Source organism: Parasteatoda tepidariorum, chromosome 9 (assembly GCF_982258835.1).
Source record: "Parasteatoda tepidariorum strain Cologne lab strain chromosome 9, Ptep-v5.0, whole genome shotgun sequence".
Taxonomy (NCBI): domain Eukaryota; kingdom Metazoa; phylum Arthropoda; class Arachnida; order Araneae; family Theridiidae; genus Parasteatoda; species Parasteatoda tepidariorum.
Genome location: NC_141763.1, coordinates 43,441,790 through 43,465,570, shown reverse-complemented (window position 1 = coordinate 43,465,570; position 23,781 = coordinate 43,441,790). Strand labels below are relative to the sequence as shown.

Below are 23,781 nucleotides of genomic sequence, written 5' to 3'. Positions count from 1 at the left end.
AACAAAAAGTCAAATTTTTAAAAATTTTTAGTATTTTGCCTTTTAAAAGTTCTGGCCAAGTGAGATTTTGCTCCTAAAAATACATTAACCACACAAGATTAGGATTGATATTTCCTTGTGTCAAGTTATAGAAAATATTACATTTTGTAGGAGATGAGGTTAACTATCTATAATAACTATACATTAAACAAAAATACATTTATTATAAATGAAATAAAAATTATCTGTTGTCTTGTTTTAGACAACGTTTTAATTGTATCAACAAAAAAATTAAAAGACTATCAATATTTAGCCAATAAGAAGATTCAGATATTGTGAGATTTTGTTTCACAATATATATTAACCACACAAAATTAGAATTAATATTTTGTTTATGTCAGATTCTGTCTCACAAAATTTTAAATGAATATCCTGTAATTTTGTTTTTACTTCACATTTTTCCGGCTAATTCAATTTCTGCATTTGTAAAATGTTTTTAAACATCAATTAAAAATTAAGAGGTATTTTAATACAATAAAACATATAAATAAGACGCTGTTCAAGCAAACTTGTGTTAAAGTTGTGTATGGCAATGTTACTACCAATACAACAATTTCTTGATTTTTTTTAAATAAAAAAATCTAATTTATTTTATTTAAAACAAATTTTTTCTATATTTTAAATATTGCTTTAAAAACTTAGGTTTATAATTAGCTATATTTCATAAATATAATTATAATTGAAATACTATTAAACATAAACCATAAAAATACCCTTCTAACAATATTACAGCATTAAAAATTGCTTTATAGCAATATATAATACATCGAAATGCTTGATTCTACATTACTATGTTTTTTTTCTTTTTTTTTGTTTCAGTTAGTCAGCACATTTTTTTTCCTTCTACTGACCAGTATGGATTAACTGAGTATTTCTAAAAATTATGCATTGAAAATATATACTATCAAAATTGCCTAAATAAATTAACAAGCCTGCATCAAAGCCTTACGTTGTAAGATCCTCTCTTGTTTTCCTATAAGACTCCATTCCCGGCTTGAAAGGCTCAGCCACAATCTTGTTCTTTTTGTCCCTGCGTTTATTTACTACTTGTGCAATCAACTGTGCACAATGCTTAGGTAAGAGCTGAAAATAACATTTTAAAAACATGAAAATGTAAACAGGAAAATGCTCCTAAAAAATCATTTCTAGAAAAATGATTGAAACTAAAATATTTGCATTGAAATTAAAATGATTGAAACTAAAATATTTGTAAGCATTTCAGCCTATAATAAAGAGTGCAATTAAAATTATACAAAATCCTTTTTTCTTTTGGTTAAAAAAATAATTTAATGACATTGAAGACAAAACTTGTTTGATCCTTAAATGGTGAGGAAAAGAGGCATATAACTTTTTAGATCTTAATTTTCTTTAATCTGAAAAAATTATTCTTGGAACAAAATGTTGTAGAACACAAATAATTTTTATACAAAACATTTCCTAATTATTTATTGCCTTAAAAACAAATAACTATCCAAACTACAAATTTAATCACATAATCTATTACAGTAATACAAAGCCATAAAAAGGACATTTAAATATATTGCATATGTACTTGTGTATGAAAAGTGCTACAAGTTACTTTTGAGGATTAGGGGAAAGGGTTTGCTTAAATTTAAAAAGCTAGCACATAAGAGAAAAAATTACTATTGTTTTTTTTTTACCCAATTTTAAGGTTGTAAACATTTTTAAAAAGTTTTGAAGTTGTAATAATAGTTTTTAAAAAGTTTTAAAAATATTTAAACTTTAAAATTTAGTAAGTGCGTGCAGTAAAACAAATTTCAGTGAATAAAATGAAACAAAAAATATTCAAAAATATTAAAAAAGTAAGGAAATTATGTTCATAAAATTCTTTACAGGCTAATGTGAAGGAAGTGAAATCCCTTTTTTTGCCTAATAAACATAAATGTTTCCTAGTAAAACGATTGAAAATAAGAAAAATGTAACAAATTATATGTTCCCAAAATTTGGAGTTTTAATCTATGAAAATTAAATTTTAAAATATAATTTGTCTTTATAAACTGAAGAAGAAAAAATGACTTAAATTAGTTATTTTTCTTTTTTCATTTCAATAAAAAAAAAAAACAGCAAAAGAGTGCAACTCATTCCCAAATGAAAAAATAATTGATATTTTTAAAAACTTTTATTCCTTTTTTCAGCATAGGAATATGTGATATTTCCCTATTGCTACTCTGTAATGAACTTGAAATTATCAGTACTTACAAAATTACTGTTTCAATTTAAAAAAGCAAGTTTAGAAAATTAGATTCTGTCTAAGAAATTTTCTTGCACAATATAAATAAGTTCCTATATTATTTATAAGTTCCCACTTTATTTTATTGTAATTTAATTTTCATCAAAATTCAACAAATAATTTACTTATAAAATGTACATTTGCTTTCAAATGTAAAAGATTTAATTATTTAAAGTTTCCGACTTCATATTATTATTATTCCATTTAACTTTTTACAATGTTAAACGCTATTTTTTTCAAATTATATAGAAGGAATTCAAAGATTAAAACGGAGTGAAATGTTCAAAACTTTTTACACTGCAGGTTGATGCAGGTGGGTCCCTTTCACATATTTTTTTCTGCTCTAATTAAAGCAAAAACATACTTTGGCATTTTTCAATTATAAAAAACAGTCTAATAGTTACTAAAAAGACTGTTAGATTATCGAAATTATATTTATATCAAAATTCAAAAAAAAATTAGCATGAAATTTTTTTTTCCATTCATTTTCTAAAATTTATTATTAATTGATCTTGAAAATTTAAAGAAATTTTAATGGTGAATAACTGTTTCTCTTAGATTTAAATAACTGCAAATTTGAAAAATTATTGTTTGGAAGTGAGTCATGTTTGCAAGATTTTACCTTAAATGCTAGAAGAAAAAAAATGCTGGTGCTTCATGCTTTATTTCATAACTATAAATTATTAAAATGCTAAATAAATTATTTTTCTCGACAAAATAATTTTAAAAAAAGTATGAAAAATATATTAAATTAAAATTCTGCATCAAAGGGTCAAGGTGCTCACTGTTGGCTACCCCTGCACTCATTTATCATTGACACTTACCTTATCACTAAGATCACACTGAGAATCACATAGTGTGGTGATAATATCTTTAGCTTCTTTAGACATTTCATCAAGAAAGCCATTTATCATTGTTAAGCTTCTGTCTCCAATGTGAATTCTCTGAAACAGAAATTTTTGCACATTTATTATACAGAGACTGACCACTGTATATGGCTTGTTTGATTTTTAAAGAAACTCACCTCTTCTGGACAAAGTTCATGAGTGCAATTCATGAAGTGACAGCAAAGGAGAGGAAAGGCTATGATGTATCTGGTTTGGGCAGGGAACTCCAAGCACATATGAAACTGACTTTCAAATAAGGTGCTATAAAAACTTTTAAATAAAAGATTAATTAATTAAAAATATTATACAGTCTCCAAACACACTATAATTTTTTAGATATATAAATGAGTAGGCATATTTGATACTTAGTTGCAAATAACTTGACACAAGTACTATTTGCAAATATAGTCTAATATATAATTTTAATAAAATTTTAAACTTTTTCAGCTTTAAAAAATAATCATAGTCTTACTCATTTACTCATTTACTCATTTACTCTTTTTATAAAAAAGAGTAAAATTACAAACTTTAATTAGAATAGTTTTACAAGCTTTAAGAATCAATTTTAAAACTCAATAAATAGTGTAAGGAAATGAAGTGAATAGTTCCCTTCCTTTACAAATACATTCTTTTTTACTTATTTATTTACTTATTTTTTTAGAATTTTTGTCAAAAATGAAAACTTGTAGTATACACTTAGGGGTCTGGACAAACTCAATATTTAGGCAAAGAAAAAGCTAATAGTAATAATAAATCAATAAAATGACGAATAACTATTAAGGAATGGCAAGAAATTGTACAAAACATCAAAATACGTTTGAAAGCCCAAGAAAACAGTTGAAAAACAATTATTAGAAACACCTTCAAGTTTAGGTCAGCAATCGAACAGTACACTTGCTTAACTAGATAGTTATTTGGCAGATTTCTGAAGTATTTTTAATTCTTGATAAAAAAAAATTAAATGCAATTCTCAATGTTAAAACTCTTTCGTCTTCATTTTTCACAAAGATTCTAAAAGTTCATATAAAAGCTAGTCATCACAAAACACCCTGTGTAGCTGGTTTAAACAGTACAATCTAAATAATTATGAAACTGGTTTAAACAGTTCAATCTAAACAATTATGAAACTGGTTTAAAAAATAAAAACTCGTTATGAATTAATAAATATAACTATATACAGTCTATTTAATCCTCAGATTCTGCATAGACAGGGTGCATAGCCAAATTATTCAACAAAAAATAAGCACCTTTTAAGCAGTTTTCAAGTACTCAAAAAGCATTTTTAAGCACTTTAAAAAATATCATAATTAGGCAAGGTTGGAAAGTTTTTGACAATTGATGGTTTTACCCAATTTTAACCGTCATGTCCACAAAAAAAAAACCTTTTGGCATTTTTTTTTTTTAAACAATTGTCAAAAATCCTGAAAAATAGAATGAAGTAAAACGAATGGCGTTTTCAGATGCTAGGGGCTGACAAATGCCAGAATAGATTGTGGTTAAATTAATTGTGAAAACGTTGAATAGAATAATGTGAATTGTTTCTTTTTGCATAATTCATAGCAAAAATCAACATAATAAGGGAAAAATCTCATTTTGAAAAAGGAAAAATTAATCACTTTTTAAAAACACCCAATAAAAAAAGCACCTTTAAGGGATTTTAAAAAACTAAAATAAGCACCTTTAAAAAACGCTACGCACCCTGGTTGAATAACACAAAGGAAATTGGGGTTTTATGCAAAAATGCCACCCGATTTAAGGTTAGGAAAAGCCAGAGATATAACTCAAAGAAGTAAATAAAAACTCAGATGTAGCCAAAATTTCAATAAAGTTATCATTAAAATACTGCATAGTATATTAGCAGAGTTAAATATGAAACTATGATTCAAAAAATACTAACTGTCTATCAATAGAATGCATAAGAGAATTATAATTTTATTACTTTTTATGCAAAAAGATTTATGCACATATTAATTAAACCTGGAACACAAGAAGAAGTAAAGTGATTTTGCCTAACCATGTAATATAAATCAGATTTAATTGGATACCTATAGAAAATGTCAAGCATGTGTGTCTAACCTGAATGGCTGCTGAATCGATAAATGCCACAATTTACCTACAATGACGCCACTTATTGGCTTATAATCACATAATAAATTAATAGAATAGAATTAGAAAAGCAATTCTCCCACACTTTCTAAGCAATAAAATATGAAAAATAAAGCACTTTTATATTTTAATTGGAAACTCTTCAGAAAATATTTTCAGCACATTTCAACATTCAAAGGAGAAATATACATTTTTAGTAAAGTATAATAGAAAAATCATTTTCTCATTTTTCTTTTCTTTTTCGATGGAGTATAACATGTCCCCAAGATTAGGTCAATCTAATCTATATTATATAAATCGCTAATATGTACGTATGTATCAATAAAACCGATGATATTTCTTTTCTCGTGCTGGCAACAGTTTTCATTTTTAATTGATTGGATTCGGCGCGCAAGAGCACGTAGTGAGCAACCAGATAACAATAACCAGAGTGAGCATTATCAGGTTGTTCAATTCAGATTCATGCACTAAAAACATGACAATATTTAATTTAAACTCAATTAGGAATTAATTAATTAATTGAAGTGAGAATGCTTTAAAAGGCCGCTGTTGAATTGATATTTTTCTACTGGGAGCTACCTAAACGTCTAAAAAACGTTTAAGTGTTTGCATTGAATGCATTGAATTTTTTTATATTTCGCGTTTATTTATGCATTGAATTTTCACGCTTTAAAATGCAGAATATTAGTGAAGCAATATTTGATAATTTATTTTGCTAATATGTTTCTTATTTAGCTAATGTTTTGATTTTTTCACCATGTACAATCTAAATAGTTAATATACTTTTTTAAAAGCCAATAAGAACATTGGTAGAATTCTTCTACATAAGTACAATACTATGTCTTTGATGATAAAATACTATGTCTTTGATGATAATATATTATGTCTTTGTGCTAGAACATTGTGTTCATTGGCGAGCGAGCGCAGCGAGCCATGGTTCACGGCGTGAACCACATAGGATTGCGTAGCAATCCTCGGGGGTTGGCGAGCGTTAGCCAGCAGGGGGCAGAGCCTCCTAGTTATACTATAATTACTGAAATACGAAACTATATTGCAAAATACTTTAATACATTCACTAAATAAAAATATTAGTAAGATATTTCAATGCATAAAGGTGGCTTGTAAAATCTTAGCAAAATATATCAAAAAATAATTTTCTTAATAATTATGCATTTTTCCTTATTAATTAAAATATTATTTATGTTAAAATATTCAAAATTACAGTTCTAAAAAGAAACACGTAAAACTGATATCTCAGTTAAAATTAATAAAAATTTAATGCTTTAGAAGATTTATAAACTCAAGAAACATATATAAAAATCAAATTAAGTGTTTAAAAGAACCATCTTGAAATATTCACCAAAATAAAGATAAATCAGATGTCTCAATCATCAATTCATCCAGGTAATCAACGGCCTTGGTATGAAACACAATAGTATTCATCAAGTAAGCTAGCTCACGATGTTCGTGTAAATTTAGAGGATACTTTGCTACACTACTATATGCCTGAAAAAGTTAAAAGTTAATTAATGAATTGAAATAAATTCTCATAAAAGAAAGATTTCATATAATGTGTAAAAACAATGAACATATTAGTTGAATTAAACACATGTTGAGGAAAAATAAAAATTTATGAGAAATATTTATAATTTGTTCTTAATTTATGTGCAGCTATTTTTTCTTATATAAGTTAAGTTCAGTAGTTTTAAGATGTTCATGCAAATTTAGAGGATACTTTGCTACATTACTATATGCCTGAAAAAGTTAGAAGTTAATTAATGATTTGAAATAAATTCTCATGAAAGAAAGATCTCATATTATATGTAAAAACAATAATAAACGTATTAGTTGAATTAAACACATGTTGAGGAAAAATAAAAATTTATGAGAAATATTTATAATTTGTTCTTAATTTATGTGCAGCTATTTTTTCTTATATAAGTTAAGTTCAGTAGTTTTAAGATGTTCATGCAAATTTAGAGGATACTTTGCTACATTACTATATGCCTGAAAAAGTTAGAAGTTAATTAAGGATTTGAAATAAATTCTCATGAAAGAAAGATCTCATATTATATGTAAAAACAATAATAAACGTATTAGTTGAATTAAACACATGTTGAGGAAAAATAAAAATTTATGAGAAATATTTACATTTTGTTCTTAATTTATGTGCAGCTATTTTTTCTTATATAATTTAAGTTCAGTAGTTTCAAGATTTTGATTAGTTTAATGTTAATACCTGCAATCTAAACCAATCCAGTCTCAATCCTCGGAAGTCAAAAAGTTCTCTTTCATTTTCTTCAATAAGTTTAACATTCAGTGATGAAATAGTATTGCATAATGATGACAAAATTACTGAATCTTCTTCTGGAATTACTGTAATATTCTAAGCATAGAAGGAAAAAAAACATTAGAAGACGATAGTTACAATTTTGTACTGTGATAGATATAAATTTCATGCTTAATAGAATAGAAAAAATTATTCAGTGCAAGATACAAATTACTAAAATTATTTCAAATTGCTACAATTAGTATGCATACTAAAAAAAAATTTTTTTTTGCTTAAATTAATGCATTCGAACACTTACTGCATATATTTTATCTTTATATTATTTTAGTACTTTAAAAGGCCGGAAAAAATTACATCATTAATAATTTGTCATAGAATGCTGCCGTTTATATGATGAATGCTCTACAATAAAAGGTGAAATGAAAGATGTCTAGAATCAATATAGATAAATGAAAAGCAGCATTGTTTCACTTTATTTCATATTTCCTGCCAACAATATTAACCCTTTAAATTTATTAAGCAAATATACGAGCGATCACTGGCTAAGTTATTTTCCTCTTACCAAAAGAAAAATTTTGTTATACAGTACAGAACCGGTTATCCGGAAATCAGAAAACCAGAACAAAATTCGATAAATTTTCCGGCCATTTATTTTTTTTAAAAATTTTTCCTCATAATATTTTAGGAATTTTCTTTCTTTTTGAAAGTTGTTTACCTTACCATCATTTTGGAAAAAACCATTAGTGTATTACTTCATCGTTTTTGGAAATAATCATTAGTGTATTACTTCATCGTTTATCATCTTTTTAAGATTATTTCCAAGTATTTTTTTTTCTTTTTAGTTTGGGTTAACAATAAAAAAAACGGCTTTTTGTAGCAATTCAGAAAACCGGAAAAACCAATTATCCGGAATAGCAATGGTCCCGATTGTTCCGGATAATCCGTTCTCTACTGCATTTGGAAAACCAGCCCTATCAAAAGAAAATCAACCCTATCCATTTATTTTCTTTCTTGACAACTCTCAACATTCAATGATATCAGTGAAGTCAAAAGCTATTGTATTTCATTTAATTTTTTGATGGTTTTTTAAATTGCTATTTTAAAATTAAATAAGTGTGTTTGCCTATGACGACAAGCTCATTACAAAGACTATTCCTCTTGCTGTAGTAAATTGTTTTTACATAGGACTTTTACATTATTGAAATATAATGCATACAATGAGAAGTTGTAGTGTACACTTACCTGAATCATATGGTCTAGAGCTACAGCATCATAGCCAGAAAGATATTGCAAATAATACCTTTGTATAACTTGACTATATTTGCGAACAAGTGCTGAAATTAAAATAAAAAAAATTTAGTTTTAAAAGAAATATTCAATAAAAATCAAAATTTTTTTTTTTGATGAAATAGAAAACTGAAGTTATACTATTGAATATACTTTTTTTATTAACAGTACGTAAATTTTTTTAATAACAGTAAGTTATTCAACAATTGTAGAAACTTATCATTATTAATTCAAAATCATAGTTTTATTAATTTTTTAAAAAATTGTCACATAAAAAAAATTTATTAACAAAATGACATAATACGAAATTTAGAAAAGGATAATAAAATTTCTTTGTTAAAATAACCTTTTGAAGAACAGATTTTTTAAAGCATATTCATAACATTTAGGCAATAATTTGAAGAATTAATACAGGCAATATAAAATGCGTTTTAACTAAATAAAATATGCTTAATCTAAAATTGTATGAAAACTTATACCAACAAATAAACTAATTAAACTATAACACTATTAAACTATCACACTAATTAAACTATGACTTTCACTAATTAAACTGACATATATTAATCAACTTTGATAACTTTCAAAATAATTCTATTAAAAACATTTGTGAATTGAATTAAAAATAAAATAAAACAGACTAAGAACCAGACACACCGTACTGCACCATATTCAAGATTAAAGAAAAACTGTACTCGAGGTAAGAAAATCTAAGAATGTTAAAGATTAAGCATGATGCAAAAAAATAATAATAATAATAAGAGAAAAATGTGAAAACAAACAATAAGGCGGTAAATACTCTTAAGAAAAGAAACCAATATACCACTGAGGAAAATCAGCAATAAATATTCTTTAGCTAACCACGGAAAAATCAGAAAAGATTTTGAGGAATCGGGGTTTGCATCAGACAAATAAACTTTAGTTACATACTGAACTTTATATTTTTTCAAATTATTAATCTGAAACATAGGTTACCTCTGAGTTCTTCCATGTGAAACAATAACTCAGGTAGCTGTCTGTCAACCAAATCTTCAGCTGGCATTCGAGTTCTGCCTTGCCTTTGAGGTAGATTTTCACTATGTCTCAATAACCAGTGAACTTCATCTCGAGCAAAAGATAATCCCATAAAAACAAAAAGGACCTAAAAAATAATATAAAAAATAAATTTAAAAATATGTGTCAAGCAAATTTTAATAATCCATTATGCAAATAATCTATCAAGAGAAATAATATTCCATTTTAGTTAATTCATAATACATATAATTAATTCTAGGAAGAATTGCAATTTGAATTGCAAATAAAGGATGAAAACTTAATCAGTTAGTGCTCACAGTCCCAGTTTTGGGACAACTGATAAAATGCATCATAAATTCATATTAATTAGTTGCTTGATGTCAATTAATTTTAAGTACCCTTTAAATTTTGCTTTAATTTTGGTTTATTCATAATATGCAAAATTATCAAAAGAGTTGCAATTGCAATTACAATCTAATTGCAATCAATCCTTTGATGCCCAACTATTCCATTTATGGGGCAACTGTAAAAATACATCATTAAGCTGACGTCATAGTTTCTTGATGACAACTAATTTTAAGTACCCTTATGTTTACAACTTTATTCAAAAGGATATTGCAATTTTACAAACATTTTGACTTTTTCAAATAAAATAAAAGGTTTCAGACAGCCACTTTTTTTTTTAAATATTTTTGTAGTTTATTGCACATCACCCATTATTAACATGCAGAAGATCATTAAAAATATGACTAGAGCATTAACAAGTTAATAATAATATTAAGGTTTGAAAAAATATCTGGAAAAAAAAACACAAAATTTAATTTAATATATTCATAATGCTTTAATTTATATTAAAACAATAAAAATTGTTAAGCTATCTGAGAATTAAAAGAAACATTCGGATAATAACTTTTTAAATAACATGAATAGAAAATAAATAATGATAACATAAGCAGGAAATAAATACCTTGGGACCTAAAAGCCCAGGTTGATCAGCCAAAATGAGACCCAATTCTTTCAGTGCCGTGCGTAAATATTTCCTTCTTTCTCTATGAAGAAGGCAACTGAAAAAAATATATATATGTTATTATCTAACCAGTTTTGAACTAGTTACTTGATAAACCTAATATATATATGAAATAACTGGGGACCAAGCCCCGATATTTCATGTAATAATCGTCAACATTGCAGGAAAAATGAAGTCCTTTTCTGCACATTCTTTTTTATTTACTAACGATGGTGAAAGCATACATCTCAGCCCCCTCCAAGCTGGAGAGGGGGAGACCCACATCCCGTCTAAACTGACGTAGTTTAGTTGGGCATTATAAACAACAAAAGTCACGCAAAAACCTTCGGTCCTGCTTTTTATAGGATGATTAAAAAGTGTGAAGAGGCCAGTCATATTGCCTTTTCTGTATTCTTACGCCTCATCAAAATTATTTATTACTCATAGAAAATCGTTTAATCTTTCCTTATATGGAAGTGAAAGATCTTAAAATGACTTCTCTTTTGAAATATAAATCTAATTATTATTCATTGGCATGTTTTTAGCCTTGAAGTCCCAAAATAGAATATCTGCATTTTATGAACACGAAAAAGTTTCAATGCTTTTATTAATACAAAAGTATTTTTATAACTTTTGTATTACATATATATATTTCAAATTTCCTTATACTATAAATATTTATCTGAAATTTCTAAATGCTTCCCAGTAGAACAAACTGATTTGTAATAACTATTTCTATAAAGAAATTTAATCATAAAGGGTATGAACTTTTAGAAACATAAACAAGTTTCTGTTAATATAAAATTAAAAACATTATACTACCAAACTCTTTTTAAAAAAAAAAGAAAGTTTAATCAGAACACAATTTCATGAAGTGTCAAAATCAAAAGACCACTTAATATCTTCGCAACTCCAATTATCCAGAAAAACTGTAGTCTTACATTTTAACTGTCATAATAAATCATGACATTAAAAACAATAATTTCAATCAACTTTAAAATATTTATTTTAAACAAATCACCTGAACCTACCCACTTCATTATATTACTTATTTTATCACCTGATTTGTGCAACCTTAAAATATTTCAAAACAAACTTTAAACATTTTAGACTTTTTAATAGATTAATTATTATAAAGGGTTAATTATTATAAGGGATTAATTATTATAAAAGATTAATTATTATAAGGGATTAATTATAACAACAACAGGGAGCCAAAAAGTAGAAAATCTGTGGAAAAACTGAGTACTCAGAGCAATGCAGAGAAAGGCAACAGGGTCAGTTTGAAGTTGAGAAATGATAAGTTGATGACGACTAGTAAAAAATATAGAAATTTCCACTATTTAAATTACAAATGTAGCAATAATTAACTTATTTTATACTTACGCATTTTGAGTGGCAAAATTATAGCATTCTTTTACCTCAGAAACCCTCTTATTATAGCTGTAAAATGTACAAATCATATTAAAAAACCTTTTAAACTTTTAAATTTACAATTAAATATGATAAAAATTATTGTTCAAATGAATAAGAAAATAAAAACAAAACGAAGCTGCATCTTCAGAAAAAAATACTATTCTTTGATAAACATATAACTGAAAAATGCATTTACTATTAGTTTCTAATTTTTTAATAGCTAATAGGAAATGTAAACAAAGTGAGTAATTGCTAAAATTGTTATACAACTATAAAAGTTTAAAAGAAAAATTTAAAAAAAGATGAATATTTCTTTATTTTTTCCAAAGAGCAATTTCATCATTACTAATTTCATCTTTGCTGATTTTATATAACTAATGTAAAAAAAAATATGAAGTTAAAAAATTTTTGTTAAAATTAATTTTAGTGCTTCTTACACTCCTCTAATTTTTATTAACTTTAAAAAATTAAAAATCGGCTGTTACGAATGTATTATGTCTCTAATAGCCAGTTAATCAAAAACATATATGCTAATTTTTTTTAAAAACTTGATAATAGATTAAATAAAATAATCAAATATTATTATAAAATTACATTATAAATATAAATAAATTGTAATAATAACATTGAATCATTATAATTTGAAACAAATAATGTGCTAAGCAAATATTAAGGCTATCTCAAATATTAATTCGTCAGTCATGATAAATGAATCTATTATTTAAAAAAGAAAACCCTCCTCAGAAGCTTTAAGCTAGTTTTTCTTCTTTTAAACCATTTCAATAACAAAATACATCTTTCAATTGATAATTCAAAATAAAAAAAATTAGAATTTGACTAAGGGAGCTTTAAACATAAGAAAGAGAATATAATAATTTAAATAAAATCTGGAAACTTTTCAGCTAAGTTAGTCAACAAATAAGCAACTTATGAGGCCAACTCATTTAGATAATATATCTTTGAAAAGGTTTTAACAAATATATTAAGAAGAATTAGAATTTTTGGCCATGATAGTAAAAAAAGAGAAAAAAAACAAGGATTTATTCAAATTACTTAAATCCATTTATGATAAATTTGAAGTTGAATTTTTCTCTATTTAAATTAGTTATGATTGAGAATTTTTTTTTTCAATCACTGCAATGTGAATTCCATTTTGAGACAATAGAAAATAGATAAAATAGATTAATGAATAGAATAGATTAGAAAATAGATTAATTAGAAAACAATAAAGAATAAAACAATGCAAAATAATAGCTCACATTAAAACAACAAAATGCTTTTTAAAAAAATTTTTAAAAAAATCTTTTATATGTATACATCAAAATAATAAACTAATCCTTGTGCTAGGCATAAAACTCCTAATTAAGAAAAATAATGTGAAAAAATGTACATTAATCAGTACAATTAATTGTACAATTAATCAGTGTAACTAATTGTACAGCATAAAATGCATACTAACCCTTTAATAGATTCGAAAAAAGTTTGTATATATTGATGTGTATGAAGCACTTCATCTCTAAACAAAGTGTGGATCCAACCTCCGTTCAGAGCACTAGTAAATAATTCCTGTGCAGGAGGCTGACTAAGATATTGATGAATCAGAGCAAATGAAACTGCAAAAAGAAGAGGATCAGTTACCTTGAATCATCATATGGGAAAGAAAAATTTTACAAAAATGAAGATTTCTTACATATAATCCATCTCTGCATACAATCTAAAGACAAATATTCACAAGGCATCTGAAAATGTTTCATAGTTAAAAATTAATTTCATTAACAAAATATTAAACATAAAGAAAAATAATAATTTATATTTTAATGAGAAATTTACGTATAGTACTTTTTTAAAAAGCTAGGCAATTTTTTTTAATATATATATACATATAATTTGAAGTTTTAAAACCTTCAAAAATTTTTGGATATTAAGAAGAAATTTTAAAGTAATAAATTTCTTTTTATTGTTACCAATTAATAACTATATTATATCCATTGTCAATGCTTATAGTTCTTAGAGCACTGTTTGTAACAAATAAAAAACATTTAAATGCATATTTTAATGATAATTTGTATTCATCTAACTTTATCTAAATAAAATACACCAGACAAAACAATACCTTTTAATGGTTTAAATTTCCTATTGAAAAAAACAGTTAAGCAGATTTCAAAAACATTGTTTAACAAATTTTCTCTCTACTTGGAATTAATAACTAAATTATGACCTTTGTTAATGCTTGTAATTTTTAACTTTGTCTATTGCATGTAAAAAAACATTTAAAACATACATTTTGATGATAATTTGTATTCATCGAACTTTATCTAAATAAAATACACCAGACAAAACAAAACCTTTCAATGTTTTGAATTCTTAAAATAAAAACAGAATTAAAAAAAAAAATACAATAAAACGGCTATTAAATATATTCTTTACCAAATTTACTTTGAATAAATAATTAAATTATATCCTTTGCCAATGTTATAATTTTTTAGATTGTCTGTTGCAAATAAAAAAACATTTCATCAACAATTTGAATACATCTAACTTTATCTAAATAAAAAACAAATTATTTTAGTTTTCTTAATTCTGTTATCAAAGTAAAATTTATAACTGAAACAATTGGATAACTATCAAAAATTTACCTTAAAAATATTCTCTTTTTATAATATAAATCAATTTACTAGTAATAAAACAATAACAGCTAAAAAAAACATGCAAGAACTCAACTGTTTCTGTTTGTGCAGGATTTAACATTTGAGACGGAGTTGCCACTAGACTTAACATTTGACTTTTTCGCCAATCTTCTACAGATAAATTTCTTCTATGATAAACATGCTGAAGTGACATCAATGCTTGGAATAACAACTAAAAATACATTAGAAATTAAAAACATTTAAAATTGTTTATTCAATAAAAATATAAAAAATGAAACAAAAACTTATTTTAGACATGCTATTTTAAAAAAAAATTTGGAGTTATGTAAATAGATTAAACTTTTTTAATGTGATAGGAAGAAATCAAAAGTTTCCGAATAAATCAAATGTTTAAATTAATTTTAATAAGAGATCGAATAAAAAAAATTGGAAAGAAAACTGTAATACAACTTTAAAAGCAAGAGATTTTTTTAAACAAAAATCCAATTAATTTGAGGGAAAAAAAAATCAGAAAATAAATAAATAAGGAAAATAACACTTACTTTGGAATGAGGAATAAATTCATCAGATAATCTTTTAAGTGGTTGGTCATAGTCAATTATAAGTTGACCAAGCCTCGGAAAGCTTGTATCGCTGAAACAAAAATGAAAATTTAAGTTACAAAACAAAAGGAAATTATTTCAAAAGATAAGACTTTCAAAATATAATACCAAAAAAAAGTTATTTTAGTGAAATGTAATGAATAAGAACATAAAAAACACTGCTTTAAACATATTTATTCAAAATGTTATAACAAATCACAATATAAATTAGTAGTAATATTTTCTTTAATATCTAAATGAAGATTTTAATGCTTGTTTGTACATTAGATATATAGAGTTTTAAAATTTACTTAAAACTAATAGGTTTCTAGATAAAAAAAAAAATCTCCAAAAGCATTTGGATGGAAACATTTTCTTTTTTAAAAAAGAAGTACAACACTAAAAAAATAATGCTCAAAAGTTTGGAAAAATCTAAAAATTTGGAATCAAAAGATTTTTGGCTTGTACTTTTAATAAAGTTAAAACAAATATTTTTAATATCCCTTAAAGTAAAAAAATACAAATCTATAGACCTTAATATCACTTGTGACATTATTTCCTAAAATAGTAAAACATTATAAAAATATCTTTTAACCACTGCAGATATTTACCATAAACAGAAAAAAATATATGTTTTAATTAAAAAATTAACAAAAAATTTATGTTTTAAAAAGACTACAACTAATAAAGGTGGATCATAGAAACTAGCAATCCTCTTCCTTAGCGTCACATCTTACAAACATAAAATTTTATCCAAAAAGTTGAATTTATTATTATTTTTTTTAATTATAATTTTAAGAAATTTTTTCAAAGGATTAGCCAACCCTCCAAGAACAAAAAGTTTATCATATTTCTTTACTGTAAGACTTTACACACAATACAATATATAAAATACTTTTTTGATATTCAAAAATATTTATGCTACAAATAAATTAACAAAATAATTAAGATTAAGGATTGATTAATGTTTATAATGTTGGAATGACATTTTAGAAATCTTCTGTCAAATAATGTGTTTCATCATTAAGTTGAATACAAACATAGTCAATTTTATTAAGATGTGATATTTTATTTTTGTAACATTTTTATTTTCTAAAGGCAAATGTACCGAAAGCAAATATTGATTTCGAGTACTTCTAGTAATAACGTGACATACACAGTGATTCATATATTGCAACATGGCGTATAATTTTTAAGACATACCTGTGACCATGAGTCATCTCATGGGCAGAGTTGAACAGCCCTAAAACAGCTTTCCTATCTTCCACACGGGATAATAATATCATTAGCGACATGTATGTCACAATAAGGTCCAGATAAGATTTGGTTAAATCAAAGCTAGTTGTCTGGAATAAATTTCAAATTTATGTCAGCATAACTATTTTATAAAGTAAAAATACTGATAGTTTGTGAAGAAACATTAACTTACAATATCTAAGGTTAGCTGACAGGCATCCATTGTAGTCAAAAGTTCACATACATGGTCCTGAAAAATTAGCAATTCATTACTTTACATAAAGTTATCCATAAATACCATATATTACAAAATAAAATTTAAATGAACGGAGTGATCGTTTTATTTATTCAGATAAAAGGCTCTTTTTCCCTGTAAAGTGAATCAGTTGAGATTAAATTGAAAGAATTGATTTTAATAGCATTTTCTGCAAAGGTATTTAGAGTCTTTAGATTAAGAGGTTAAAATTATAGTTTGTCTAAAATAAGAACTCCTCCAGACGTTTGTCTGGACTTGTGGCGGTGACTATGGTAATGAGGAATGACTATTTCAAGTAGGGGTGAGGGGTCACTGTTTTGGGTGATTTCAAGCCGGCGAAAGAAGGTGAATCTCCTTCTTCGGACGTGTGTTAGTCCTAGAGTGAAGCAACCCTCCCTAAAATGAGCCATTCTTGTTTCCATAGCACCACACGGCCTCAGACTTTGTGGCGGGAGACGTTCTTAGCTTAGACAGACTATACATGCCCCAAAGAGCAATTAAGTAATGTCATAATTTGTCACATAAAATTTTTCCATTATGTTAAAAGTTTTGCTTTTTTAATACCTTTCATAAATGAATAACACTATTTTAAAAACTAGGGATGCTCTGCTTACTAACCCCCATACCTGGTTCTCATTTGTCTTTATTTCTTATCTTACACATCAATATTTTCCAAAAAAACATGGAATATTTTGCTTTCAAAATATACCATTATGATAGCTTTATGTAACAACATTTTGTTAGGATGTTAATCCTAATAAAAAGATGATTACTTAGGTTTGAAAAATAATCATCAGCAATTTGAAAAAAAATTTAACCTAAGGAACAGATGGTATGATGCAATAATCAAAATAAATTAGTAGTAATTTTACTAGTTTACAAGACACATAATAATTCAAACAGGGTCTTTATCACTCTTCATGAAGTTTCTTTTTATTTTTGAAAATTTTAGTATAAATGCTAATATTCATACATGGCAACATGTAATCCTCCCTCCCCCCCCTCCCTTTTTTTTAATTGGCCTCTACTCGAGCACCAGCTCATAGAAAAGAAATCAAGATCTTATGAGGCAAAAAATAACTTTTCTAAAACAATGGAAAAATAGTCAATAATTATAGGAAAAAAACTATAAAAAAATCATGAAAAAACAATTAAATATGCAACAACTTGGAGCAAATTGGAAATTTGAAACAAAATTCTTGATAAGTTCACAAATAAAAATGTTTCTTTCAGCATGTCAAATTTTTGTCATGGCAACAGGCATTTTAACAGGCTACAGATCGTAAAGAACAATGACATTTTTTTCCAGCAAGTTTAGCAGTTAATAATTCTCAAGCTAACTGTCAAACGTTAATTTTTTTATTTTTTATTCGGTCATACTTCCTGGACTTTTTTCTCTAAATAGCTTCATAATTTAAAAATTCCAAATGTTATAGATTTTGTGCAGCAATGCATAATGCAACGTAAAACCAAAAAAAAAAAAGAGAGAGAGGGAAATTTGCAAAGAAAGCACTAAAAATTGCAATAACTTTCGAAAGAATAGGAATTTCGGAAGAACTGTATTAAGTTCATAAACAAATATAGCCTTTTCAGTATACTAAATTTTAACTTTGCAATTCTATTCTTTAGGCGGGAATGGAATTTTCCCCACTAGTCTAATAGTTAGTAATTCTTGAACTAATTACTGAATTAACATTTTTATTCTGCTCTACTTTGTGCACATTTTTCTATACACCTTCATAATTTCAAGTTCGTAATTGTTTCGTTTTTACACAGAAAAGCAAAATGTAATGTTAAGTTGAACACCCTAACCAGCAGCGACCCTTATGATTTTTTAAAACGGAGAGAAACCATAACAATTATTCCGACATTGTTTTTCTTTCATAATTATTTACCCACATTATTTTACAATAAATTATTACTTTGCAATAAGTATAAATATGTGTACTGCAATAACTATTTTATTTCATAAGTATTCACATATTTTACCATAAATTATTACTCAAAGAAAATATTTTTTACTATGCATATTATTTTAATGAAAAGTGTGCAGTAAAATATAATACAATGATAAAATTATAGAGAAAAAAAAAACATTACCTTGAAATCTAAAAGGTCAACAAAGGTATAATAGTAAAGGGAGAGACTTTTAATAATTTCTTGCCGAATTGTGAAAACAGCATTTAGTTGATTCTATACAAATGAATAAAAGAAAAAAAAATTTAAACATCATGTTAAAAAAATGTTAAATGTTAAAAAAATTTTAAATATCAGTAATAAATTATTCAAATATCCATGCATGAGAATAATAAATATCCAATTAGAAAAGATCAGTTAGGACAGAAACATATATTTTGAACACCAAATAACAACTTTTACATTTAAATAGTCTAAATCTTAGTTTAATACAAAGAAATTAAAAGAAAAAATATATACTATTTTTACTTAATTTTAAAAAACAAATTGATTAATTAAAATGATTTGTAATTTATACAAAAATTTCAGAAAATACTATATAAATAAAAAAAAATACTATATATAAAAAAATATTACATTTGAATTTCATTTTAACTCAATTTTCATTTCAACAACTTTTACATTTAAATAACCTAAATCTTGTTCAATACAAAGAAATTAGGGAAAAAAATATACTACTATTACTAATTTAATTTCTATGTTTCATAATTTATACAAAAATTATTTTAAAAAAATACTATATATAAAAAAAATTTTTATATAATATATCAAAAGACTATATCTCAATTTCATTTCAACTCACTCGGTGGCCACTTTTTAATCACAGTGAATAATAAGTTAACTTATTTTAATATTTGGAATCATTTTTTAAACTTCATTAGTCATTTAGTAGCATGTTGTACAACCAAAACAATAAAATATAAAATTATTAATCTTAAATGAAATAATAAATTTGAATTAAAATAAATAAATATTAAAATAAAAAAAGATAATAACAAAAAAAACACTAATAATTCAATACGGAATTTATTTAAGTTCATAAGAAAAATACCTGGACTATCATGCGAAATGAGAAAGAAAACCGTAGCTCAGTTTTTGACTGATTGAGATTTGACTAGTATTGGTTTAACTATACATAAGAGCAACTTTTTTTCAGGAGTTAGTAAACTGTGTAACTAAAAGCTTCATATTTATTTATCTCTATATCTTATTGTATGATCAAGATAGTCACGAATAATCAGAAGAAAAAAAATCTTAACTATTCCAAAGTGATTTTATCTAATTTTAATTTCCCTAAATTTTTTTTACTAGTGAAATAAATTTTATTATTGATTTCTCAGTTAAATTTTAATCTCATGTATAAAATATAATACCAAACATTTATGTTTGCTATTAGTTTTTTCTTGAATTCTTGGGTATATTAAACAAATTTCCTAATTTTTTTCAGATTAATAAAATTTTCTGATTTTTTCCACTTCTGTGGGCACCCTGATGTTTAATAACACATCAGATCATAAAACAGACATATGTAAAAAAATTGCAACATAAATTAAGATGAAATATAATAAAAAGAAATCTTACGCTGTTTCCTCGAGTATCGATGTTCGGAAAACGCCTTACTATATGCTTTATTGCTGAATCTAAACTCTTTTCGGATAAAAAGTTTGGCTTACTTTTAGCATCTCCACAAGCCTGGAAACAAATATTAAAAAATATAAACATTAATATAAAATTAAATAGATAAGCAATCAAAAATATAATTGTTCTTATTTGAAAATATTATACATTAAAATAGTAAAGCTTCAAGAAATATGTCGGTGAATTAAAAAACTTAATCAACTTTTTAGCAACACAATTAAAAAAATTTACTTCTGAGATTATTGAGCAAAAAAAAACATGTAAAATAATGATACAAATGGATTTTTAATATTATATGGTGATATTTATAATTACATTTAGGAAAAATTAAATATAGTGAGAACAAGGTTATAGAAAATTATCAACACTTATTTGCCTACATTGTTATTTAAACTTTGACAATGAAAATATCATAAATATGTAACAAATTACAAAGAAATTTTGTACAAAATTTTTTTTCATAACAAAATCTTTTTATTAGTTAAACCCAAGAACATAGCATAACAGTTTAAATATTAGATTGAAATCTTGCTTTTAAAAATTATAAGGTAAAGTTGTATATTAATTTTTTTTTTAATATAGAAAAAAATTGTTATTCAAATATAGGAAACTCTTAAACAATAACCATTAAGTTGAGATTGAAATATTATATAGTGCAATTAACTAAATTAGCAAATATGTCATTGACGATTGATATACCCAATATATCTTACATATTGATAACCCAATTATAGATTGATATACCCAATATACCAATATAAGACAAATCTTTTAACTTTAAAATTGTATTATTAACCACAAATCACTTTATTTGACAAACAATAATACAAAAATAAACCAATTAGTTCGAAGTCCAATTAACTAATGAATAAAAAGCAATTTCGCACTAACATCAATCATATTTGTTTTTAAGTCATAAAAACGAAATTTATGTGCGATCAAAGGGGAATTTATTTATTTAAAGAAATTTTGAAGTATATGCAAGGTTAAAAAACGTTTGTTAAAAATAATAATACATACTTTCTTAATATTGTAGATTCTTGTAAGCATACCAATACCCCTATCATTTAAAATAGTCAACTTTTCAGCCAACTTTTGATAACTAGGTACTAATGATCTAGCCATAATTAAAATAATTAATAAATAATTATCACTCCTGCTTAAAAAGATAAAGCACTGTGCTATAACTGGAGTTCCTCTGTCATGTTCAAATTAGACCAAGATTCAATTCAGTTAATTGAAAGCTTCCTTTGAATCATTCAATTCCATGCAGTTAGCGAGTCGCAAATAGTGAATTTAAAAATGAAGAATCGCAAAATTAAGCGGATGCAACTAGTTAATCTGATAAAATAAGTTGACATTACAATTCCATCATGCTAAATCTTTAACAGATGAAAGAATATAAAAAGAAAGATTGTAAATAAATGAATTTATCACGGCCTCGCCAAAATTTACACAGAAACTAGAAACAACAAACATAAGTCACAAAAGTTTTATATAAGATAATGGCAACGTTAAAAAATAGCAGACAGAGGGAGAAATAAGCTATATTTACACTCACACGTTATAAAAAATTAGTTAAAATCAACACACTTGCGTCAGTGGATCACTTTTCATTGCTCTTTTTATTTCTATTATTTTAAATAGTTATATTTTTAAAATAAGGCGACCTAATTACATGATGGTCAAAAAAATAGCACCAATATTTGTTTGGACATAGTTATGAATCCATTCAGAAATCCAACAGGATTCGGGTCATGTCAACTGCATTATGCATAATTTTATATCTGCAACATCTCAGCAACCGGACCCAAATTGGCGACAAAACCAGTATTTCCATCGTAAACAGCCTAAAACTCTTGTCCCTCCAACATAATATTCACCTGCAGTGGGTTCCTTCTCACGTCGGTATCTATGGTAATGATTTAGCGGACAGCCTAGCTAAAGAGGGTTGAAGCCAACCGCACCCTACCTCTTCTGATCTTACCTATCTACCTCATTTGATCTCACCTTTACTCCCTGAAGAAATCCCTGCTTCTCAGAGACTGGTTGATTCCCCCCACCCACCATTGGTACAAGGGAAATAAGCTTGGAACTTCTTTGACCCTTCACTTTGAAAGGAGAGTCTGCACCACCATCTCCCGCCTAGCTACCGGCCATCTTAAAGGTTTACTATTTTCTGAGGGAACTAAAACCTACCCCCTCTGCCCTAAATGCCATCTACACCGGGCTTCCGCCGATCACATCCTGAACTGTCTTGGTCTTCTCTGGGAAGACATTTACTCTACTCCTCTTTTGGTGTCTGATTTTCTTCAGAGGTCAACGGGTTCATAGATCTGGTCTAACTTTGTCAGGCCAGAAGAGGATAAGCAACAACAGCATAATTTTATATACGCGTTTTGCGTTCCTGTGAACGTTACTAGCCATATAGTAGCAGTAGGCCAAATATCATATGATATAAAGGGGCAACGGGATATATCAAAGAGTATTATATTTTTAAAAAAAGGCATGCACATAATGTTATCACAATATTTATCAAAAATGGCTTCTAAGGAAAATATTCCCACAACAGCCCATTATAAGCAAAGGAGGTAGCAGAGATCAAGACTCCATTATTTCATAATTAAGAGATAGGCCAACATCCATTAGTTATTGTATATCACCGTTCTATGCCAAGATCACCGACATAATGGTAGCAATAATTCGGCACCACCGCCTTAAGGCGATTCACATAAGTAATCGCACGCCAATGTGATTCCCGAATGCGCGAGTAGTCTGTCATACATGTGCTTTCTACACACTCACACCCCCGTCTGGGGCAATCGTATACGGTATGAATGCTGCCTTATTTCCCAAGACAAACTTGTTTCCCGCTGATCTAAGCCAAGCTGCTTCAAGCCACAACCGGGCATCGAACTCCACTTCTTTACATTGACTATTTAGTGCCTTAACCATTGAGTCATCGCTGCTACTTAAATATTATTAGAAATAGCAAGTGCCACGGTGGTTTAGAGGGTACAGCGCTTGCCTGACCTGAGTTCGAATCCCGAGGACGGCTGGTCGATGCGAATTCCACACTCGGCTCGCACAAACCACCGTGATGACGTGAAATATCCTCAGTGGTAGGCGAATCATGGGTTAGAGTCCTC

At 26.4% G+C, this 23,781-nt stretch overlaps 1 protein-coding gene across 3 annotated transcripts in view; it reads right to left on the bottom strand.

Moving 5' to 3' along the window:
• The window catches only part of Hem (Nck associated protein 1 Hem), a 46,014-nt gene that overhangs the window by 17,375 nt on the left and 4,858 nt on the right, over positions 1-23,781 (bottom strand). For 2 of the 3 annotated variants that reach the window (XM_087151684.1, XM_087151685.1), the window contains exons 1-18: positions 21,653-22,118; positions 20,576-20,686; positions 19,118-19,210; positions 16,955-17,011; positions 16,729-16,871; positions 15,487-15,577; positions 15,018-15,155; positions 13,987-14,035; positions 13,756-13,909; positions 12,267-12,323; positions 10,842-10,938; positions 9,836-10,001; positions 8,816-8,907; positions 7,523-7,669; positions 6,644-6,789; positions 3,315-3,447; positions 3,115-3,234; positions 989-1,122 (exon numbers count right to left, since the gene is read on the bottom strand). In XM_087151684.1, the coding sequence (XP_087007810.1) occupies positions 989-1,122; positions 3,115-3,234; positions 3,315-3,447; positions 6,644-6,789; positions 7,523-7,669; positions 8,816-8,907; positions 9,836-10,001; positions 10,842-10,938; positions 12,267-12,323; positions 13,756-13,909; positions 13,987-14,035; positions 15,018-15,155; positions 15,487-15,577; positions 16,729-16,871; positions 16,955-17,011; positions 19,118-19,210; positions 20,576-20,686; positions 21,653-21,757 (2,033 nt within the window). In that variant the 5' untranslated portion in view covers positions 21,758-22,118. Of the gene's footprint in view, positions 1-988; positions 1,123-3,114; positions 3,235-3,314; positions 3,448-6,643; positions 6,790-7,522; positions 7,670-8,815; positions 8,908-9,835; positions 10,002-10,841; positions 10,939-12,266; positions 12,324-13,755; positions 13,910-13,986; positions 14,036-15,017; positions 15,156-15,486; positions 15,578-16,728; positions 16,872-16,954; positions 17,012-19,117; positions 19,211-20,575; positions 20,687-21,652; positions 22,119-23,781 lie in introns of those variants that run through there. The other variant, XM_087151686.1, reaches the window with a different exon arrangement.